At 45.8% G+C, this 22,731-nt stretch overlaps 1 protein-coding gene across 16 annotated transcripts in view; it reads left to right on the top strand.

Annotated features, from left to right (window-relative positions):
- Positions 1-22,731, top strand: part of TFAP2B (transcription factor AP-2 beta) — a 68,879-nt gene that overhangs the window by 4,836 nt on the left and 41,312 nt on the right. For all 16 annotated transcript variants that reach the window (XR_005555048.1, XR_005555050.1, XM_039329567.1 and 13 more), the window contains 2 exons: positions 1,210-1,668; positions 9,605-9,665. Coding sequence is in view for 14 of the 16 variants with exons in the window: in XM_039329567.1 (XP_039185501.1) it covers positions 1,210-1,668; positions 9,605-9,665 (520 nt within the window). In the remaining 2 variants the exon portion in view is untranslated. The remainder of the gene's footprint in view (positions 1-1,209; positions 1,669-9,604; positions 9,666-22,731) is intronic.

The following is a 22,731-nucleotide window of genomic DNA, read 5'->3' as shown; positions in this document are numbered from 1 at the left end:
AATTGCCCTATTCTCTTTGCCTTTCGATCCCCTGTTTCTAGACCCCCTTCTCATTCCTTCTCTCCTCTCTCTCTCTCTCTCTCTCTCTCTCCCTCTCTCTCTTAGCCTCTCTTCCCCCCCCCCTTTCTCTCAACGCCTTTGGCTTGGTAATTTAGCACAATAATTGGAAGACGCTTGCAGCTGCTTCTCCATTTTGCATTGTGTGTTCTTCATTTGAACTGGGAACCAGGAAGGGGGGGGGGATCAGTGAAGGGAAACTTTTTCAGGGGAGGAAGGAGATATTGCTGTTGAGAAAAGGAGCTATATTTTCTAATGGGGGGGGAGGTCTAAAATTTCAGCTTTGCTGCAGTTATAGTATGTGTCAGTATAATAAGAATATTCGTTGACATTTTATTTTTTTCAGGTCGTTAGAGATAATCATTAATATATACTCTTTTTATAGTCATTTGATTTTTTTCTATTAGAGACAAATGTAATTTGGGGAAAAATGTTAAAAGACCAAGACCAATATGTTTATTTCAGACGAGAAACAGACTTATTTGTCCATGCACCACTTTTTTTTTTCCTTTTGGAGTTGAGTTTCTTTGAGAAACATTTTGGCTAAAGCTGTTTTTATACCTTCTTGCTCTTAGAATTATAGTCCCCCGGTCCTATGTCTTGCCACCCACAACTTGAGCGGATGGCCTCTTTGTTGATTTCTTCTCACATTTTAAAGATTTTTTTTTTCTGAAGCAATTGATGGTTTTATACGTTCACATTTATTCATATGCTGTCGAATGGCTCAAGCAGCATTATACTGTTGTTATCATTGTCATCATTTTTCCTGGTGCAGTGAAAGCCTTTTGGTGAACTTTTTTTTAAAAAAAATAATAATAATCTATTTTATCATCATCCTCATCCTCAACCTCATTATGCCACTTGAGCGTTGGGCTTTAGTAAAGGCCATTTCGATTGCTTGTAATTATAGTTGAACGTATGGGGAGAAGATAAGAAACAAACGGTCATTAATCCCAGGGAAATATTTACATTGACTCGTACGGGGGCACATGGCGACCATCACCACCACGTTGGGAGACATAGGAGCACTTTATGATGGATTTTTTAGTCGTGTGGAATGACTTTTTTAAATGCCTCTCTCTCTCTCTCTCTCTCTTTCTCTCTGCTTCTTTTGTTTGTATCCCTGTCTGGGGCCTGAACTGCTCCCTCCAGGACCGGCACGATGGAGTCCCCAGCCACAGTTCCCGGCTGTCCCAGCTGGGCTCGGTCTCTCAAGGCCCATACTCCAGCGCCCCTCCGCTCTCTCACACCCCCTCCTCGGACTTCCAGCCGCCCTACTTCCCGCCGCCCTACCAGCCTCTTCCTTACCACCAGAGCCAGGACCCTTACTCCCACGTCAATGACCCCTACGCCCTGAACCCGCTGCACCAGCCCCAGCAGCATCCCTGGGGGCAGCGACAGCGGCAAGAGGTGGGCTCCGAAGCCGGCTCCCTGCTGCCCCAGCCGCGGGCTTCTTTGCCGCAGCTCTCGGGCCTCGACCCGCGACGGGACTACCACTCCGTCCGGCGGCCAGACGTCCTTCTCCATTCGGCTCACCATGGCCTGGACTCCGGCATGGGCGACGCGCTTTCCCTCCACGGCATCGGCCACCCCGGCATGGAGGATGTGCAGGTAAGTCCTCGCGGGAAGGCTGAGGCGTTTGGGGGATCGCGCTCCGGAACAGGCTAAGGGGTTAGGGTGATTGCCCCGCCAGAGTTTATTGGAACCCTTCCGAGGCTCGACAGCCACCGCGACACCGGTGTAAACTGGGTCGGTCCAACGGTCCGGTGAAGTGGCCTAAAAGGGCTCTTCCTCTGCCCCGGGCAGCTTTGACGGGCCAGGATCCTGAGCAAGCCCGGCCTTTGGCAAGAGGCGAGTCCGCCGCCTTCGTGTGGCGGCCAGGTGCCGAAGGTTGCTGGAACTGCTGAGCTGCCTTGTTACAGACTCAGACCTAGACCCAGCCAGCGGCGCAAAGTTTCTGCCCAACCCCAGAGGGCCTGGTCCCGTCACATTTTCCCAACCCCCGCCCCCCCCCCCAAGGAACTCGTTTCTAAGTAGGGACGGATCTCTAGGAAGGGGGGTGAGCACCGAGCCGGCGGGCTCCGGACTCTCGAGGGTGGCCAAAGAAATGTCAAGATCCCCTCGCCAACCCCCCTCTCTTCCCGGAGCCCTGGAAGCTTGTCGGTCCCTACCACTCTGTTCTCCCCTATCCTCCTAGGCTGGCTTAGACCCCGCCGGGCCTTCGAAGAAAAAGGCTGGGCAGGAAGATTTAAATTCCAGGCCAGCTTGGGGGAGTCCAGGGCTTTGTCCCAGCCCAGCCCGCCACAGCACCGGGAGCCTGGTTCAGTTTTAGTCTTACTTTTTAGTTTTTAGTCTTTAGTTTTCCCCCTTTGCAATTTAGATCACCAAGAACTTGACAGATTACCCTGGCCCAAGAAGCTGGCAGCGTCTTTTGGTGGGGAAAGGGGTGTCGTCTTCAGCCTACATTGTGTGGCTTCTTCTTAGCTCCGATGGATTCTGGCCTTGAAGCCAGACCTTGGCACACCGGTCTCTTGCTCTCTCTCTCTGGTTTGCTTGCCGGCGGCTGAATGCCTTGGAGTCAGCGCATCTCCTGGCTTTGATTGCCCGTTGCCGGCTTTGTGTGTGTGTGTGTGTGTAAATAACTTTCCAAAGCGAAAACTGGAGCTGTGAAAAGCAAGGGAGCAAACAGTATGGGGAAAACAGGGGCTCACTGACGGTACCGCATGTTTTGCAGGTCAACCGATAGGAAGTGGGACGCGGGGGAGCACTAAGGTTTTGCGTTTCCCCGCAATCGGTGTGGTTTTGTGCTGCGTTTTCCCGCTAACCGTTTCCTGATTTCGGCGTGCAACTGCCTGAAGTTAAATCCTCCGATTTAATAGGCACGACTCTGCCTTTCTCCCTTAAGGGTAACCTCAGCTAGGCAAAAACGGAGCCTTCCTTTTTTCTACTTCTTAAAGCTTCCAGGGTGAATGGGAAAAAACAATGAACTGAGGCAGGTCACAAGAAAGGGCCTTTTTTTTGGAAAAGGAAGCTGACTGTCCACTTTGACCGCAGATTTACCCCCTACTCTCTCCCAAACCTGGAGTCCTGGAGGCCTATAATCAGGGATCGATATTATAATAACCAACTGCTTCCCCTGACTAGGTGTGCGCCTTTGCAAAGGAGGGCAATTTGATTTTGAAATACGTTTATTATAAAATTTCTGAAACTATGCCTTTGCAGACAAGGAACTGCTTAGCAGCAATTATCGAAAGCAGAGAAAGGGGAAGGGCCTGCCACATGTTACATTTTCAAGAATGTTTGTCAGATTAAGTTAGATGCTTTCCCCCCCCCCTTCTAATAGTTCTTCTCGCCTTTCTAACTCGGTCGTTTGTTTATTTAGAATTTAGCTGAATCGAGATAAGGAGAACCTGGGGTGTCTCCTATATTATCATACAGGACTTTATTTGGCTTCTGGGGGGGAAGGGGGGTGGTGGAGAAAACTGAACGAAAACTGCATCTTGTTCCCCTTCCCTTAAGTCGGTTGAATGGGAATGTACCTGACTGTGACCAAAAGAAATCAGGCAAGTAGAGATGGACGAAATTAAGGAGAACGAGGCATTCCGCACCCCGTGACTTGCCAGGTTTCTGCTCGTCTGAACGAAAGACGGTTCTTCCGGTGTGTAGATTTCTGCCCCTGGCCACGTGCAGCCTAGACCTTTGCAGGTTTACCCTAAAGAGAATTTAATTGCGTTCCAAGCCACTTGCTTCTAAGCCAAAGGTGCCTAGAGTGGCAGAGAGGAGAGAGTGCCGCCAAAGTGATCCAATAGGGCCTGTGGGTTGCTGTAATCAAGACTGGGAGGGTGTAAGTTGCAGAGTCTTGGGTCAGTAAGATTGGGTTCCTCCACACATCATACCAGTCTTTTTCTTTTTCAAGAAATTAGGTGTTTCTGTGAGCAGTAGTGGCAAGAAGCTCTTTAAGTCACGAATCGGCTCAAAAACTATGCTATCTCGGAAAAAGTTAACCCCCATTAACTTAAGAGCATAGACTTGGATCTTTCCCATCGATTCGTTGGAAGTTGCCTTTGCCCAACAATGCCTGACTTATAAGAGTAAAACACTGTTGAAAGAGTGGAGAAAAAGACTATTCAAACACTCCGTTTTCCCTTTAAGAGATCCGATTTTAAGTTGTTTTAAACGATTTAAAAAAAAGTATCTTGGTGCTAATGGGTTTGAAAAGATCATTCCATTTATTCTGCTGTAAGCACTCTGACTGAAGTGAGCCTGACAGGTGCCTTAGCTAAACGGATTAAATTTGCTGCATCTACAGATGCCACTATGATCTGCCCATTCTAAGTTGGATTCTTTATAAACAACTGCAGAATTCTGTGGGCAGGATGTCACGAAGGGTTCACAGGTTCGGTGGTTATTAGGGGGAATTCTTGTAATTTTCAAAATAAAAATTTCACTTTGAAGTTCAGTGAGACTTATTTCTGAATAGATATAGGATTGCACTCTTAGAGTATATGTATTTATTGGTATTTATTTCATAATTTCCTTTGTAAATTAAAGTTAGAAGGGAGAACAAGAGGGATAGAGCATTATAATACACACCCGTGAAGGCCAGGAAGATACTGGCAATTTTGGCTTTAATTAAAATATGAAGGTCAACTTATTTATGATATCGAGTTTATTATACACTCGTGCAGAGTGCTGTCTACATGAGAGTGTGTCTGTATATGTGGGAGAGAGATTAAGGTAAATAAGTATGAGATTACCATTAGAAGCATTGGGTAGTTCTCTCAGGTAGACATCCTCGTTCAACAGTTCCACCTGCACTGGTTTTGTTTCGCTTATCACTTCCGTTGCAAATTTTATTACCTGGAAGAAGATGAAAGGGAAACCAGGATGCTTACTCCTAGTTACGGTTTCCACAGTGGACCTTGCTTCCCAAGTAAATCCTGTTGCAAGTTTGCCAAGCGTGTGGGCTTCTCTCCTTGTGGGTCAATTTTGTTGTTTCAGAGACAGGTTCGCCATCCAATTGGATGGAGCCTCGAGCCAGATGCTCATTTGCAGCCGAGCTCCCTTTAGCCTTGAGAATGGAAAGAATGGAAGGGTAGCCCCAGGAATTCCCTCTTACAGAAATCCCTTGATGGGCGCTCTCATGCACGTGTCTCCCACCGAGCTCAAGGAGTGTGCATTAGGTTGCAACCCCCACTTTTGCAAATTGATGTGAAAATGAACCCCTTGGCAATGCAAGATGCTGACTTCCAAGCCAGCGTTCAAGAGGAACGGAAGGACTAGAGGTGTCTCCCCTCACACTCAGCCCCTCCCCGTGACCCTGATTTTATTAAGTGGACTGGGGAGAAATGTCTTCAATTTGGTGGTGGGTCATTAGTGATCCCTCTTCTTCCCCGCTCCAACCTTTCTCCATCTCTTCTCTCTCTTGCCATCTCTTCTAAGAGGAGTTGAAGTGATCAAGTTTTGTGGCGGGTGAAACATCCAAGTCTTTCCCAATCCGGTGCCCACTTCATCTTGGACCCCATTTCCCATCTTCCCTAGCCAGAGTCCCAGGGAACTCTGGGAGCTGAGGTACCTTTGGAAAGGAATTCTGGAAGTGAAGGCTGCCATTAAAGAAACCCGACAATTAAAAGTGTGAGGGGTATGTGGGAGTTTTTGTAAGGTGGGTGGGTATCCCTGCACGCGCATGCTTCTGTTCACGTTTCCGCGTGCAGTCCTAATTAAATCTTTACGATTCTCTCTGTGACTATTAACTGCCAGCATGCTGCGCGAATATCCTGTACAAAAACCCAGCAGGCGGCCGTAATTAGATAGAAAATCAGACAAGACTCTTCTCATTAACTACAACAGCTCAACCACATTGTGGAGTGGGGGAGAGGGGGAGTCGGAAAGGAGCTGAGGTCGTGTGGAACCCTTGTCCGAAGATAGCACCACTCAGCCGCCTGACTCGGTGAAGAAGGAAGGATGTTCGTATAGTGAACCCAGAATGGCAGATTCAGATTTCATTCTGTCCTGGAAGAAAGTGACACGTGCAGTTTAAAACCCATCCTCCTCCCCCAAATACTACCGTAACCCTACCTGTGGAGAAAGTGGGATCTTGTCTGGAGAACTGTGGGTCTTTGGAGAGCCACTAAATGACCGTTGAGCCAGTGAAACTCTTTTTACATTCTTAAAAGCTCACCTGAAACTATAAAAGTGAGGAAGGGGAAGGAGCATGGCAACACTTTATCCTTTAACTTTAATCGCTTTATGGGAGCTTCTAACTTCCTCCCAGCTGAGAGGTTGCTGGGGGCAAGGTTTTTTTTTTTTTTTTTTTCCAGATTTAGATAGCAAGAGCTACTGGTGAGGTTCACTCAACACGTTCTGCTTGGCTGAGTGCTGGGGACGGGCTATGGTGTTCTAGCTGAGTTCAGGAGTCGGTGTAGAATGTGAACCCTCCCAAAATGATGTGGACTTATATGATGAGCAGCTATATGGAAGGAAGGAAGGAAGGAAGGAAGGAAGGAAGGAAGGAAGGAAGGAAGGAAGGAAGGAAGGAAGGAAGGAAGGAAGGGAGGGAGAGAGGGAGGGGGATAAAGTTTATGATGCATTAGTTCTGTCATGCCAATGTGCCACTGCCAAGAAAAGCCACAAAGTAAAATGTGGCCCAAGATTACAACCTCTCTGAAGGCAGTGAAATTTCCAGATGGTGGGGATGAATCTTTGACATGGAGCTGGAGGAAGGCTGCTTGGATTTCTGGTCTGTTCAGTCTGCTTCCAGGTCAATGTGTTTAAGATCAAATTATAAGCGACTTGACTTGGGTGATGCAGAAAACCTCGAATGAAATGAAATGCTGGCTGCCAGTCAAATGGAGAGTCAGAAATGTGGGTTGTGATTTAGGGCACAAGGTGCCTAGATCCATACTTGGCCTCTTAGTGGCTCAGCCCCAAAACTCTGGAGTGGGTTGGTTTCGTAGAGATATGTTTAGTTGCCAGTTCTGTGTTGAATCTTGTTCCTTGATTATCATGCATAATTATTGGGTTTCTTATAATTCTCTGGAGGTCTGGAGCATCTGAATGAGCCTAGAGCCTTGGAAAAACAAAATTAATTCCTTGGATTTCAGCTGCCCTCTTCTGAAAAACAATTGTGGTTACTCAAGACGTTTAAGGTTAATTGAACAAAGGTTTACTCAACACTATTTTCTGAATTGCTAGGATGCACTGAATTAATTACCCTGGTTGAATTCACACAACGCTTTGATCTAAAATATATTAGCCATTTTTGAGATAACGGGCACTGCACACCATGAGACAGCCTACAACTTTTATAAAACAGCAACCTAAATTGATGTAAACTTAAGGGAACTTAACTTGGGCTGAGAGACAGAGGAGAAAGGGTGTGACCAGATCATGTTCTTGCCATGTACAAGGGTGTGGAGAACGATATATTCTAGTTTTACCTTTCTGTTTGTTATTCTTTATCACCGAGCCATGATGGCTAATTTTCTATTATTTAATGGCAGAGAAACAGGGAACCTAGTTCTGAAATAAAGAATCTGTCTTGATAAACCGAGGCAGATTCAGGCTGGCTGAGTTCATACAATTGTAGCAGGAAATGCTTCTGATACAAAAGGGAGGTGCTTAATTGGATTGCTTGCTCCTTTCAAGATGCTTCTGTCCACTGCGAGTTGCTACATGTAAGGAGCTACAATTATCATTCAGGAGGAAACCAACAGCACAGACCCATTGCTGACTCCTTAGCAGCAGAAGCCCCTTCATTCCATAGGACTGGTTCCCAGTATGGTGCAAGGCTGCAGTTCCAATATAGAAAAGGCACCACCCTAACCTGACCCTCTTCTGAAGTGTTTGAAGGCATTTTACCATGAGACATGAGCTTTATGCGATCTGCATGTCATGAGAGTTAGTGGCCTCCAATAAAATGCATTAGTCAGAAAAGATGCTGTTAGTCTCCTGATTTTTTTTACCACCCTACACTAACACTGCTCTCCCCCTACAATGCCCCCAAAGTGTTGGTCTCCTATCGTCCCTACTGGCTAATGATTAATCAGAATTTACCGTTCTTTGATTTGCATTCTTTGCATACCAGATATAAATTTATTAGCTTTTAGTAAATAACAAGCTCTGGCAACCTAAACCAGTATTAAAATTGTCTCCTTGGATCCTTAATCTGTTCAGTTAGTATTGTATACATGGGAATTCCCTGTAAAAGTTGAGGGCCTCTTGCTTCCTTGTCCACAGGTAGCAGCCACAAGGTAGTAAGGAGTCTCCGGTGTCAAAAATAAAAGTTGTCCTTATAGGAAGAACGATAATTATGCCAATCAGTTACTACTCCTGTCCCATTTATTCTTTGCTCCATCTCAGGCTCCATCAAGGCAGGAGTCCAACTGTACAGAAATAAATAAAAGCTGAAGTCACTTCTTTTTTTTATTGAAAAGTTTTATACAAGTTTTTAACAATAACCCTCCTAAAATAACCCCTCCCTCCCTCCCCCCCTCACTTCCCAGAGCTGGTTACAGGATTACAAATAAACAAACATGAAGTCACTTCTTTACTGGCACCATGTGTAGCTCAGTGTCATAATGCACATTTGAGACCTGTCACAATTAATTTTCTTTGCATTGCCTTCTATGTCATTATAATTTCTCTTGCTCTCCCTGGCCTCAGCCACTGAAGTCAATTGTCCCTTAAAGTAATAAACTCAAAATGCTGAGATAACTGTTGGAATAATATTTTATTTGATCAGTTATCTGCTTTAAAGGGGGAAAAAAATCCCCAACCTCGACCATGTTAAATACTGTGTTTGGAATGGTACCCCCTCCCCCCAGTCAGCAATCCTTGGAGTTGGTGGTCTAGAGGGAGTTGGGTAACCTTTACGTACATTTGCACTAATTTGGTTGATTTCAAGTTCTAAATCCATTTCCAACATCCACCAGAGACTCAGCAGCATAAATTGTGGGATAAATCTATAGCAAGCCATTGATCCTTATAAAGAGGAATGCAAAGAGTCTCTTGTTTACTTTTCCCCAGAGCAAAGCTCCGTACCTATTTTCTTGGGACAGCCCCTTCTGAGCACAGGGAACTCCAATAAAAACTAGGTCAGAAGGGAAGTGAATAAGCAGCAAAGAGTTTTCCTGCTGAGCAAACTTGCACCCACTGCTAATTTCTTTTCACCTGTCAAAAGCGTAGTTGCCGGTCTCAGTGGGCTGCACAGATACCAAAGCCAAAATTCCCAAGACTCCAGGGAATAAAGGCTGAGCACCATCGATGGGTTACTTGGCCTCTTAAATCATTAGAAAAAGAAGGATTATACCTTATATTTTCTTTTCACCCCAGATCCCCTAATAAAAGGAAGCTTCATTTTCATATCATTTTAACATGTGAAAAATATAAATTAATTGCGTTTCCTGGAAATAACAAAGGTTCTAGGTCCTAAATGAATTTGAGACGGTGTGGGACTTTGCCCAGCTCTATGCACCTCTTTGTTCTTGTGAAGTGCAATTTGAATAGTGATTTTTTTTCCCCCTTCTTTCTTCCCCTCTGTCCTTAGGCAGTAGAAGATGCTAATAACAGCGGCATGAACTTGCTGGACCAGTCGGTCATCAAAAAAGGTATGGGTAACTCTTCAATTGTTGCACAGTTTTGTAGAGTATTTGTGGGCACTTTACAGAGGCATTTCAGGCCTATTTGGGAGTAAGCTTCATGAGGGGCTTTCTTCCAGGTAGCGTTGAGGATGGGATTGTGTGCTTTGCATAGAGAGAAGGCTATTCAAATTCCAGAAAGGAAAGCCCTTGTGTCCTGATTGGATTCAATATTTGCAACATACTGTACATTCTGAAGAACTGCAGTTGGGCTCAGGAAGTAGAAATGCTGAACAAAGCAGCCAATGGGCTGGAATCTTGCCTCACGGCTTGTGTTGGAGCTTTTCTCTAGTTCTAGGAAATAACTTTTCCTCTCTGTGGGAATTAGCTCAACATCACCTGCAAGAGGCTGAATTCTTGTCTAATGTGCTTTTGGTTTTGCTGGAGCGTCTTTCCAAGAAATATTTAGGGTTGTGTGAATATGAGCAGAATCTGCTTCCTAGTAGGACATATGAGATTTCCAGGATGGATGAAAAGTTGCCATGTTATTTAAATTTAGCTCCTGGGAGGAGGAGGAGGCAGAGGCGGAGGCAAGAGAGACAGAGAGGGGGAGAAAGACAGAGGGAGAGAGAGAGGGGGGAGAGAGACAGAGACAGACACAGAGAGGGAGGGAGGGAGGGAGAGAGACAGAGGCAGGGAGACAGAATGAGAGGGGGAGAGAGAGACAGAGACAGAGACAGACAGACACAGAGAGGGAGAGGGAGGGAGGGAGGGAGGGAGGGAGGGGGAGAAACAGACAGAGACAGAGAGAGAGAGAGAGGGAGAGAGAGAGAGAGATCACAAAAAACGTTTTATTTGAAGGTTGGGAATTTCCACCCGTCTCTTGTGCTCATATACCTGTATTGTCTAGATAGAAAAGATTTGATCCACCACCCCCCCGCTCCGAGCAGTACATTAAGGGTTGTAGGGATACAATTTCTTCTGTGTAAGCAGGCAGGGGATGGGGGGGGGGGGAGGTTATTGGTCTTCCTTGGCGAAATATGTTGGGATGGTTTGGTTTTTTTTTAGCGGCCGAGTACTTGTGGACGAAAATGAGGTACCGAAGGAGGAGGAAAGGGCAAGGAGGGGGGGGTCCCCCCGCGCTCCATTTGTCTACACAGACATACGTGATTTAGTGTAAGTGCGCGGCTTCGCCCCACCGTAGTAGCGGGAACGTGATCTTAACAAATGTTTGCAATCTCTTGTACAGCTGTAAGCAAAATAATTAACTAATTAAACTAATTAAATGTAATTACAATAACTCATTTTGGGCGTATTGCAGCTGCTTCGTGCCCCCCCTCCCGTCCTTCCCGTTTTGAATTTCTTTGACAGGCTCGGGGAGAGACACGCCCCCTCCCTGCGCAAAGCTACCGGAGGAGGGAAGGAGCCCGCTTTAAATTAGCAGCAGAAAGGCGCGCTGACGTTCAGCTGGTCTCCCCGAGAAGCGAGAAAAAGCTCTCTCGGCTTCCCTTGCTATCTCTGGGCTCACCCCCCCCCCCAATAGGAAGCTCCTTATCCGAACTAAGGAGACTTTGCCTGGCCTAGAAAGCCTGCTTGGGACTGAGAGCCACAGAACAAAATCAAGCAGTTCTCGGGCTACGGGCCAGTTCGAGTGCTTTCCCCCGCTCTCCCGGCCCCCGAGTGGAATTAGGACCTGGTCTGGGTCTCATGCGTGGGGGCGTCTGCGTGCTCCGCAGGCTGGCTTGGATGCTCCCTCAGAGGCTTGGGTTCCGGCTGGGTTTGGCCTGAGCCAAAGTCCGCGCAGGCGCCGGAGACTCGCTCTGCTGCGGGCCACCAGTCGTAAGATCCCTTTGGCCTCCCTAGGCTTAACTTGGGATCGAGTTCGAGTTCAACTAATTCAGGAACGCGCCGTTCTTTTCAGACCCTTAAGTAAACGAGGGTCGGACGAGATGCAGAATGGGGAGGACGGGCGGTGAGGTCACCCAGATGCTGCTTGCTCCCCCGATACGGCCTTTAAGAGATCAGCTTGGAACGGATTTCTGCTCATCGACTCAATAATTCAGTCCAGATACTGCTGCTTGAACTGAAAGCGCAATCTGAAGGATCTTCACCCCATGAACGCAAAGGGTGTTTAGGATTGGAAAACAGGCCTTGAGGCATTTTCTTAGAAGTGATTTACAGCATCGCCCTGACTCCCGGTGTGGCCACAGAAGCCTGCCTTCGTTATTATGTCGACCCTGGGATGGGTGGATAACCCTATAAATCACGAGTGAAGGAATGGCCTTCGTGGGGCTTTCTTTGGAATAAATAGTCTAGGAATAGAGTGTTTATCGGACATCTGTTTCACTGAAAGCCTCTGGGCTTAATTTCCAGGTGAATAAGTTTATTATCCTCGTCTTGAAATGTATTAAGTATTCGTTCTAATACCTCCTGGGAAGGTAACTCCTCTAGCTAGAGAACTTAAATCACCCCGACGCTAGATACCACCTAACCAGGATCTGTCGTCCACTAAATCTCGGGTCGTGGAACTTAACTTGGTTAACTGAATTGTAGCTTGTTCAATTAATTATGTTCAGGTTCGCACGACACATTTGGCTAAAATACGTTGGCTAATTTATGGTTCTGTTTCATTGTTGGGTTTTTGCTACAAAGAAGTGGAGCATTCCTGTCAGGATGCCTCCCGTGGCTTCTTTCTCTCCCATCCACTGAATTCATGGAAAATGGGGCTGTTTCCCGGTTTTCCTAGCACAAAAATATCCTTGTGACCAAGATGCGCTAAAGAATAGAATAGAATAGAGCTGGAAGGGACCTTGGAGATCTTCTAGTCCAGCCCCCTGCTCAAGCAGGACAACCTATGCCATCTCAGACAAGAGGCTGTCCAGCCTGTTCTTAAAAATCTCCAGTGATGGAGTGCCCACGATTTCTGGAGGCAAGCTGTTCCACTGGTTAATTGTCCTCACTGTTAGGAAGTTTCTCCTTAATTCCAGGTTGCTTCTTTCTTTGATCAGTTTCCAACCACTGTTTCTTGCCCTGTCCCCTGGTGCTTTGGTGAATAATATCACTCCCTCTTCTTTGTGGCAGCCCCTCAAATACTGGAATACTTCTATCATGTCTCCCCTATTTCTTCTTTTCTCTAGATTAGCCAAACTCAAGTCCTGCAGCTCTTCTTCCTATGTTTTAGTCTCCAGGCCTTTGATCATCTTAGTTGCTCTTCTCTGAACTTTTTCCAAGGTCTCAACATCTCTTTTGTACTATGGTGACCAAAATTGGCTGCAATATTCCAGATATGGTCTTGCTAGGGTTTTATAAAGTGATATTAATACTTCACTTGATCTTGATTCTATGCCTCTGTTAATCCAGGATTGTATTAGCTTTTTGGCTGCTGCTGCACACTGCTGGCTCATAGTCAAGTGATCGTCCACTAGGACTCCAAGGTCCCTCTCACAGTTACTCTTTTTAAGCCAGGTCTCGCCCAATCTGTACTTGTACCTTTGATTTTTCCTGCCTAAATGTAAAACTTTGTTTTACTCCACATTGAAACTTATTTTGTTGGATAGGGCCCATTGTTCAAGTTTGTCAAGATCTTTTTGTCTTCTGGGGTGTTGGCTACTCCTGCCAGTTTGGTGTCATCTGCAAATTTGATGAGTTCCCCTTCAATTCCCTCATCTAAGTCATCGATGAAGATATTGAAGAGCACTGGGCCTAAGACGGAACCTTGTGGTACCCCCCCCCTGCTTACTTCTCTCCATGTGAATGTAGTGCCATTGAGGACTACTTCTTGAGTAAGGTTTGTCAGCCAGCTACAGATCCATCTGGTGGTGAGATAAATTATTAATACAGATAGATCATACCTTAGATCTTTGTTTTTATGATAATTTAGGCCTCTAAAAGTAAGGTCCATATCTGCCATTTTTTATTGCTTCTTTGGCCTCAAAGTATGTGGCCCTCCTTTCTCCCCCATATCACTTTTTCTACATTTAACAGGTCCTTCTTCCTTTCCTCTTAAGTTATCCACTTCTTCCCTTCTCGTCTCCCATTTAAAAATAAACAGCTAATGGGATCAAAATTCAAGTAAAAGTTTAAGAGGGCAACATCTGTAATTAGAGAAATAATAGTTCATACCTTACATTTTACCAGCCATCACACACCAAATTCTCACAAGCACAACTCCATTTCAAGAGGAACAGCTCTCACTCCTGGCTGCCTTGGCACAAAGTGTTCCATTAATCATGGTTAACAGAGTAGTGTGTTTAGTATTGTACCATTTTCATTTAGCATGCTCTTATATCTGAGCCCAGTGCAATATCTATTTTGCCTCACACAACAGCCCTGCGAGGTAGACAGATGAGAAAATGTGACTGGCTCAAAATCAGTTAGGGGGCTTCCATGGCTGAGGTCTGCCTAACCATAATCTAATATCTTCTACCATCGCCAGCAATAATAATTATTTTCCACGGTTCGCACTATTTGCTTAAGTCACAACGAACAACATGGTAATTTGGTTCCCAAACATTTACTTCGTTGGGTTTTGGTTTAGCCCAGGGGTAGTCAACCTTGGCTCTTTTATGACTCGTGGACTTCAACTCCCAGAATTCCTGGCTCAGGAATTCTGGGAGTTGAAGTCCACGAGTCATAAAAGAGCCAAGGTTGACTACCCTTGGTTTAGCCAGTGCGGTTTGCAAACCATGGCTTATCAGATTGCGTGAACCCAGCCACCAAGTACGGCAGGACACTTGAGATTCGGATCGAAATACTAAATTTCTGCATGCTGTTTCAAAATCATTTTTTTCGTGGCACCCAAACTTCTGTCCAGAAGTTTATTCCTGCTTCTCTCTCGCCAAACTTTATTGCAGGCACTTTAGCTCCCCTGGCCTTCCTCCCTAATAAATCCGTGCTAAGTGGCACTGATTTCTCCGTGTTTTAAAACTCGGCCTTGCGGAGTCCTCCTCCTCCTCTCTCTCTCTCTCTCTCTCTCAAAAAAAAAAAAAAAATGTGGGTGGGTTGGCTCTATTTTCCGTACCGCTGCCGGGTAGAGATGCAACATGACGCAGCTGCGCAGCCGTCTCTTCACTCTCCCCCCCTCCCTCCCGGCCCCCTCCCGGCCTGGTGATGTTTGCGATCCGGGCTTCCTTGACATTTCTGAAGTAATTTAGTTAAGGGGAAATGAGTGGTTCCCAGTAGAGAGAGCAAACGAACGGAGGGGAGGTAGCCAGCGTGATAAACGGCGCTTTTATTCGGAGATCTCCAGAGCTCGTTTAAGGCTCATTTTCTGTATTAGCCCCCTTTGAGCTATTAAGGCACCAGGCGGCGACCGTGGCTCCTCGGCTGGGGCGGCCCCGCCAGAAAAGCCCCCTCCTCCCTCCCCCCAGCAGAGCACCGGAGCCGATCCCTGGCCAGCGGGCCGGAGGAGAGGAGCGAATGGTGCTGTCTAGGGAAGAGGAAGACACCCGCCCTTCTCTTAATCTAAAGTGGCGAAGTGGGGGGGGGTTTAATACGATTTGGAGGGGCCTGGTCAATGAGCAATCAATAAAGTAATAATGAGAGGGACGCGGTACATTAACAGGCTAGAAATCCAACGAGACATTAAAGAATCATTCGCAACTCTCGCTGCTATTAAGGTGGGCGGCTCGGCTCGGGGCTAATGGCTGTCCCCCGAGAGAGAAGCACCCAGACCCCTGAGCCGAAGGGGACCGCAGGCGGTTCTAGAGCGGCTTCCCCCTGCCTGAAGAGGGAAGAGGGAGTGTCTCCTTTGGGTTTAGTTAGTGGCTTATGCAAATCTCGTCTTGGTGGCCTGTAAAAACAAAAAAAATCATAACTGGTGGTTTAGATAGTGCTGACTCAGGAATTCTGGGAGTTGAAGTCCATGAGTCATAAAAAAGCCGAGGTTGCCTACCCCTGAGATAGTGTGTGGACTCGGGCAACCTTGGTTTAGCCGGTAAGTTATGGAAGCCCCGGCTCGGTGTGATGCCAGACCCCGATCGCAGGTATTTTAAGTGTGCCCGGCTTGTGGAACAAAGTTTCCAGAGGTTCTTGCCGAGAGAGAAAGAGAGGAGGGTTATTAGTAGCTTCACCCAATCGGAGTGCAAAAGACAGTTTTTATCCGGCTTGACTTCACACAGTTACCCATGGAACTTACTTCTGAGCAAGCGCGTTTTCCAGCGCGTTTTCCACGAGTCGTTAATAAGTAACTAATTCTCTTAAACTAATGGTGTGTGTTTAAGAAAGGACTAATCTGAGTTAAGCGGGAGAATTGCTTCTCCACTTAAGCTTTTTTTCTTGCAATTATCTCTGCCAGGTCATGGGTTTCTTCTATCTTGGGATAATTTATCCGCCACCTTCCCTCTCCTCTCCCCTTCCCAGCTCACCTTCTGCACTGATTATATGAAACTGTAGATCGGGATCCCCTTCATGGAATGAGTAAGGTGGGGCAGCCTTGGACTGGGGGCAGGATACTTACCTAGGCTGCCACTCCCTGGGCCCTCACCTGGAGAAGTTTGCTTTGGTGATGCCCCTGTGAATGAGGAAAGGGTCTCTCGCCCTCATCTGGAGAGGTTTGCTTTCGTGATGCCCCTGTGAATGAGGAAGGGGTCTCTCGTTCAAGGATGGAGGGTGTCCCCAAATATTTGCCGCGGCCCAGGTGGGCTTCTTGAGACAATGCAGGGCTAAGCAACCACAATAGGCTGGATCAGTGGTGGCGAATCAGTGGCACAGGTGCCAGAGGAGGCACTCAGAGCCCTCTCTGTAGGCATACGAGCCATCGCCCCAGTCCTAGGCCTTCAGCTGGGTTTTATAAAACCTTTTTGCTTTAGGCTTCCGCCACCGTGTGCAAAAAAAAAGGTTCAATCAATCAGTCAATTTCAACTTCTCGCAGGAAAAAAAAGATCTTGCAAAGTTAGAATTGATTGATTGAACTTTTTAGTCCCACCCAGTCTGGCGTTACCACTGCAGCCACGCCCAGCCAATGGGCCACACCCACCCAGCACCCAATGATGCATAAATGAGTTTTGGGTTGCAGTTTGGTCACTCGGTCTCTAAAAGGTTCACCATCACTGGGCTGGATGGTTTGATGTGCCTCATTCTGGATGCGGGGCAAGGGTGCAATTATTCCTGGCCAAGTGGGGTTATCTCTGGAACTGGCTCTAAGAGAAAATAATGTTATGTGGATGGCCGACATGGGGAGGCAGTGAAGCTTCGTAGGAATCCCAGCTAGTCATCCCGCGGCCCCGTGGCCACGGGCAAATCAACAGGCCTGGGGGAACTGAGTGTCTTAAGAGGATAAGGGGGTGGACAGCCTTGCCATTCTTCACTCTCCCAGGATTTTAAAGAAAGCTCCTGAAACTAGAGTTGGAATATGGGGCTCAGCGGTGACACAAGCGAATGAGAAGCAAAATCCTAGGATGGCGTTAACAGCCCGAGGGCATAATTGCCTCCTGCTGCCAATGCGAAGGTTGGCACCTCCTGGGTCAATAAGGAATAATTAACTCTAGAGCAGGGGTAGGCAAACTTGGCTCTTTTATGACTCATGGACTTCAACTCCCAGAATTCCTGAGTTGAAGTCCATGAGTCATAAAAGAGCAGAGGTTGCCTACCCCTGCTCTAGAGCAGTGTTTCTCAACCTTGACAATTTTTCTGGGAGTTGAAGTCCACATGCCTTAAAATTGTCAAGGTTGAGAAACACTGCTCTAGAGCAGTGGTTCTCAACCTTTCTAATGCCGTGACCCCATAATGCAGTTCCCCATGTTGTGGTGACTCTCAAGTGGGTGTGGCCACCAATAAGAGGGAGTAGGACAGCTAGGGAAAAGGGAAAAAAATGGCGGACAGCGTAGTTTGGTGACCCCTGTGAAATGGTCGTTCGACCCCAAATGGGGTCCCGACCCACAGGTTGAGAACCACTGCTCCAGAGCTACATTATCTCTGTTGCCAAAATCTGAATGGTCACTAGTGGGCAGCCTAGAGTTCGCGTTTTCTTTAGTTTTACGCAGAGCTCCGGTATTTTGTAGCCCAGATATATTCGGCCTTACTAAGCACCACCACGATTCGAACGCTTTAAACCTAAAGTTGTTGAGGCGGCAGTTTGGCTAAGCCTATCTTTTCGTGCTACAGGTGAATCCGGAAACTCGAGCATTTTATCTTCTGTCGACTCCACGTGAAAAGGAACAGACACAGTTCTAAGGCGCCAGTTGGAGATACTTATGTCCTCAAAAAATAAGTTGCAGTCCCTTCAGTGGGATTCAGTCTGAAAGAAGCTTGTATGGGATTGCAGCTGTGGTTTTTCCACGCACATTCTAAGTCGTGTATCTAGGTAGGGTTTAGGATCGCCCACTCAGCATCCTTTCCCTGGTTTGGTCGCTTGCCGAAAGTGGCTGAGCAAAGAAGGCTCCTTTTGTGACAAAGGAGGAACTCGGGTAAATCTGGAGTTTGCAAGCCCAAGACACCAATCAACCTAAACCATGCACATTTCTGCCTACCTTCCTTCCTTCCTTTCTTCCCTCCTCCACCAGGCTTACTAACCTAATTTAATTCTTTATTATCTAGAATTACAGATAAGCTTAGATGTTCTTTGCAGTGTTTGTGGCTGGAGGGGAGGGTGGAAGGAAGAGACTTTAAAAAAAATGGTAGGAAAGGTGTGCTGGGAACTTAAAGCATCTTCTGCCTTTCCGCAACGCACAACACTGTGTGTTGAGAGGACAGACTACACCATGTCAAGGGCGGCTGAGTAATGAAGACGCTCTGAGCTACTGGGGGATAGTGGCCCGAAAGGCCATGAAATATCCGAAATCTTGGTTCTTGACTTTTAATCGTTTAATTTTAATTTTAATTTAATTTAAATTGTTATGTTGTAAACCGCCCAGAGTCACGGCATAGAAATTTGATAAATAAAAGGAAGGCAACAAAATCGACGGGGACTTAGTCTTGCCTACGTTTGGGTAAGACTAGATGGTTTCACACGAGGGAGGGGTGCTGCTTCAACGAGTGCCTCAAAATACATTTCCTCGGGAGGAGGAAGATAATGAAAATACGCGCCCCTGCGCCGGCCCTATAAGTATAATCTCCGTCGGATTCCATCTCGCGCGGGAAAAACATGCCCGCATAGGAAACTATTGCATTATTGAACAGTGTAGCGCTTATTTGGATAGGCCAGGGGTAGGCAAACTCGGCTCTTTTATGACTCAAGGACTTCAACTCCCAGAATTCCTGAGTCAGCTATGCAGAATTCCCAGGAATTCTGGGAGTTGAAGTCCATGAGTCATAAAAGAACCGAGGTTGCCTACCCCTGGGATAGGCCAAACATTTAATGTACGAGTCAAAGCGCAAGCAAACGCCGCCGCCGCTCCCCGCAATGCGCGGAGCCAGAGCTTATAGAGCGATCCTCTGAGGCGCAACTGCTTCCTAGGCTTCTGCTCTGCCATTGGGGGCAGCCCCACAACGAGAGATCCGTTTGCCTTTTCGCCTCCGCCTCCTTCCAACCTAGCTGTAATATATGCGCCGAAAATGGTAAACGCGTCGAGGAGCGAAAGTTCCACGCTGGGTTCCTCCATGCTCCATTTCCTCGCGGTATCCCCGCTGCTGTCGTCGTAAAGCCAGCCTCGCTCGACGGCCAGCTCCCGTTTTCGGAAGCAACATGCGTTGTTCGTAATTACTAACAAACCGAGCGGCGACTGTTGCTAACTTGCTTTCTCACTTTTATGAAGGAGGTCCAGAGAAATGGGGTGGGGTGGGGTGAGGTGGCGGAGCCAGAGCTGGGACGGTCCCTAACGGATGAAGAAGAATTAAAAGTAGCCCTCCGGTTCACAGGTTTGCCATTTAAAAGGGGGGAAACGGAGAGGCGAAGAAGCAAAGCGAGCATTTCTAATGGGAACGAAACAAATCTGAATCCTAGGTACGAAAGCGGAGCCGGTGAGGATTGATGAGCGGTACAATTGAAACAATGGGGTCGACCCGTCCAACTCCTCCAGCATGAATTATTTGAAGTATGGAGCGGGGAGAGCTGCATCCTGCACAAATTATCGGGGTGTAAATATTTGTAATGGTTTCTTCCACGCCAAAAAAAAAAAAAAAGCATTGCTGGACGAGTTTAGCCCTGAGTTTATTCCGGGATGAGTAGGGTTACAAGTCATAGGCTTTGTCTAAAGGACGGACCTATGGGTGTGCAGCTACAGGAGCATCAATGCCTTGCAAAATGAGGCAAGAGCAGTCTGGATTGTGCCTCTTCAGATTATGGCTAGGACTAGTATTTTTTAATGTAAACACCCCCCTTACAGGAGGGGTTTTGAGACTCTAGGCCAGGGGTAGGGAACCTTGGCTCTTTTATGACTCGTGGACTTCAGTTCCCAGAATTCCTTAGCCAGCATGCAGGCTCAGGAATTCTGGGAATTGAAGTCCACGAATCACAAAAGAGCCAAGGTTGCCTACCCCTGCTCTAGGCAAACATATCAAACATTCATTGGGGAGAGAAGGATGATCAACGGGTTTTTTGTTTTTTGTTTTGTCTGCTGTGCCTTTTCAAGGGTTGTTGGAGAAAGTCCTGAGAAATTCTACAGTTTTGAAACTGAACATTTCTGAATGCTGTTGCCTTTTTGGTATAATGCAAAGAATGCATCTTAATGAATCATATTTATTTGAGTGGGATTTGTATCCCATGTGTATATAGGTATGTTTTTGTGTGACCTTACAATTTTAGGACAGGAGTATACCTTACTTAGCCTTGAGAACAGCTGTCATTATTTCCCATGTTCTTGAGTGTAATTCTAGAATTTTAAATTGGATCTGTAGCTTCAACTAAATCTAGACATCTGGAATCTTTACTACATATTAAAATAAATGCCCCTTGATCTTAAAAAAAATGGCAAGAGAGACATGTAAATTAAAATGAAGCATCAATTACCAAATGGGCCTTGTTTTATAGCTTTACCCTACTATACACACCCCCTTTCTCTGATGTATACACCTAATGCATGCATCTTGAGTAACTGAAATCACCAAATTGCATTACCTCTGGCAACAGCTTTAATATTAAAATAATTATACAGATCTATAGAATTGGATCCCCCTTGTTTCTTCCATGGGAAACTTGCATTTTTTTTTCTTTTAAGAAGTATTAAGTAATGTACAAAATATGGAATACAGATTAGAGCTTCTATCCCTAGTGCTATGAAATAGCAATAGAAATGAGGCAGAGACTTGGAGGAACTCTTGGTATATTTGCACAAGTTATCAAGCTGTTTACAAAAGAATGGAAGGTTTTGGGGTTTTCCTTTCCCCCAAGGTGCATAAAGCAGGAAGCAGGCAGGCACAGCCTCCTCTGTCTCTGTGGAAACTATTGAGTAAAGATATACATTTGACAAAAATCAAATGCAGCCTGTAAATATTCAAAGCCAATAAGCGGTATCTGCAGTACTGAAATTCCCCTTGTCCTGGAGAAAGGGGAGGAGTGGTGAAAGAAAGAGAAGAGGAGAGGAGAGGAAGAAGAGGGAAGTAGGGAAGAGAAGAAAGGGAGAAAGAAGGTAGAGAAGAAGGAGTGTGGATACAGTGAAAGGGGAAATGGGCGAGCAACATCAAAAGTCATGTGTATGTATTTATTTCATTTTATTAAAAGTATCTTATATACGAATGTAAAAAGAATGTATGTTAACATCTGATAAATATCACAGTATATGTATGGGGGAGAGTTTGGAAAAATAAAAAAATTTAAAAAAAAATTTCCCTTGTCCTCTCAACCCAAAGCCATTAACCTAGATGCAGATTTTATTCTTTTTGAGGAAATGTCCATGTTAGTTAGGATCATAACCTCTGATTCAGATGACTCCTGATTCAGCCAGGAGCTTGCAGTCCTTCAGTAGATTAGGACATTTATCCAACCTTACACTACTCACATTTTAAAAATGTGAACCAGTTATTTGCTTGGAATTCCAACATCTGGAGCTCACAACAGATTTGTTGGAGCTGTAACTTCCAACATTTCATGATGATTTGAGATCAGATATAGAGCATCACATTGGAGAAGACTGATGTAAAAACAAATAGAAATTAACTTTTTTGTCTGCTGCCCTACAAATGACAGGCATGTGGCTAGAGACATTTGTCTAGGGCAGGGGTCTTCAAACGTGGCCCTTTTATGACTTGTGGACTTCAACTCCCAGAATTCCTCAGCCAAGCACTCTGGCTGAGGAATTCTGGGAGTTGAAGTCCACAAGTCATAAAAGAGCCACGTTTGAAGACCTCTGGTCTAGGGGAAAGAGAACATGGAGTGGATAGCTGTTTGTCTTGCTATATTTTAATTTTGGCCTGTAGCTTAAGCAGGATGGGATGCACATCTTATTGATTTAACTAGACTGATTCCCTTTACATGGCTTCAGATAAGCTTTGATAGGAAGACCCACATGGCACAATTATGAGTCGGACTGAACAGAATCAGGCTGCAGAAGTGTATTTTGTTGTAAATAGTGATTCTATAGCAGAAGTGTTTACTCCCTTGTAAATCTTGTTGAAGGCAATGGGGCTCTTTCATTAGAAATAGGTGGCTTCTTTGAGCTGGCCTCTTCCACAATTTTTGGTGGGAAGGGCAATTAGCAAATCCAGAAGGAGTGATTTCATAATGATTTCAATGATCAGGGCCTATTATGATTTCAAAATGATTTCAGTGCCTATTGCACCAATGAGAAAATAATTTTGTGATGGGGAAATACTGTGCTATTAAGTTATCCTAAGTAGTATGGAGAATGAGGGTAAAGATGACCTTACACTGAATTCAACTTTAGCTACCTACATAGATACAACTATGCAGTTTTCTTGACATCAGTACAGAAGTAGTTTGCCATTTTGTTCTTCAGATTTTTTTAAAATGTTCCATCTAGCCTGGTAGTGTTCTGAATTTTTAATAAAATATGACCTTTCACAGTTTCCGAGAACTTTGGCCAGGGCTGCTATAATTCAGAATACACTGACTAGGGATTAAAACCACAGCAAAAGCATATTTCAGCAGCCTCTTTGACAGGTCAGGCACAGGCTACCAATAGTGCTCTTCGGAAAGGGTACTAGTTCTATGCTGTTCAGATGGTTAATTTAAGCCGTGAAAGAAAGCCAACTTCTGTCAAGT

Source organism: Crotalus tigris, unplaced genomic scaffold, assembly GCF_016545835.1.
Source record: "Crotalus tigris isolate CLP2741 ecotype Arizona unplaced genomic scaffold, ASM1654583v1 scf7180000024401.5802323, whole genome shotgun sequence".
In the NCBI taxonomy this organism is placed as follows: Eukaryota; Metazoa; Chordata; class Lepidosauria; order Squamata; family Viperidae; genus Crotalus; species Crotalus tigris.
Note: the sequence above shows the minus strand (reverse complement) of the source record. Positions and strands in the feature narration are given on the sequence as shown.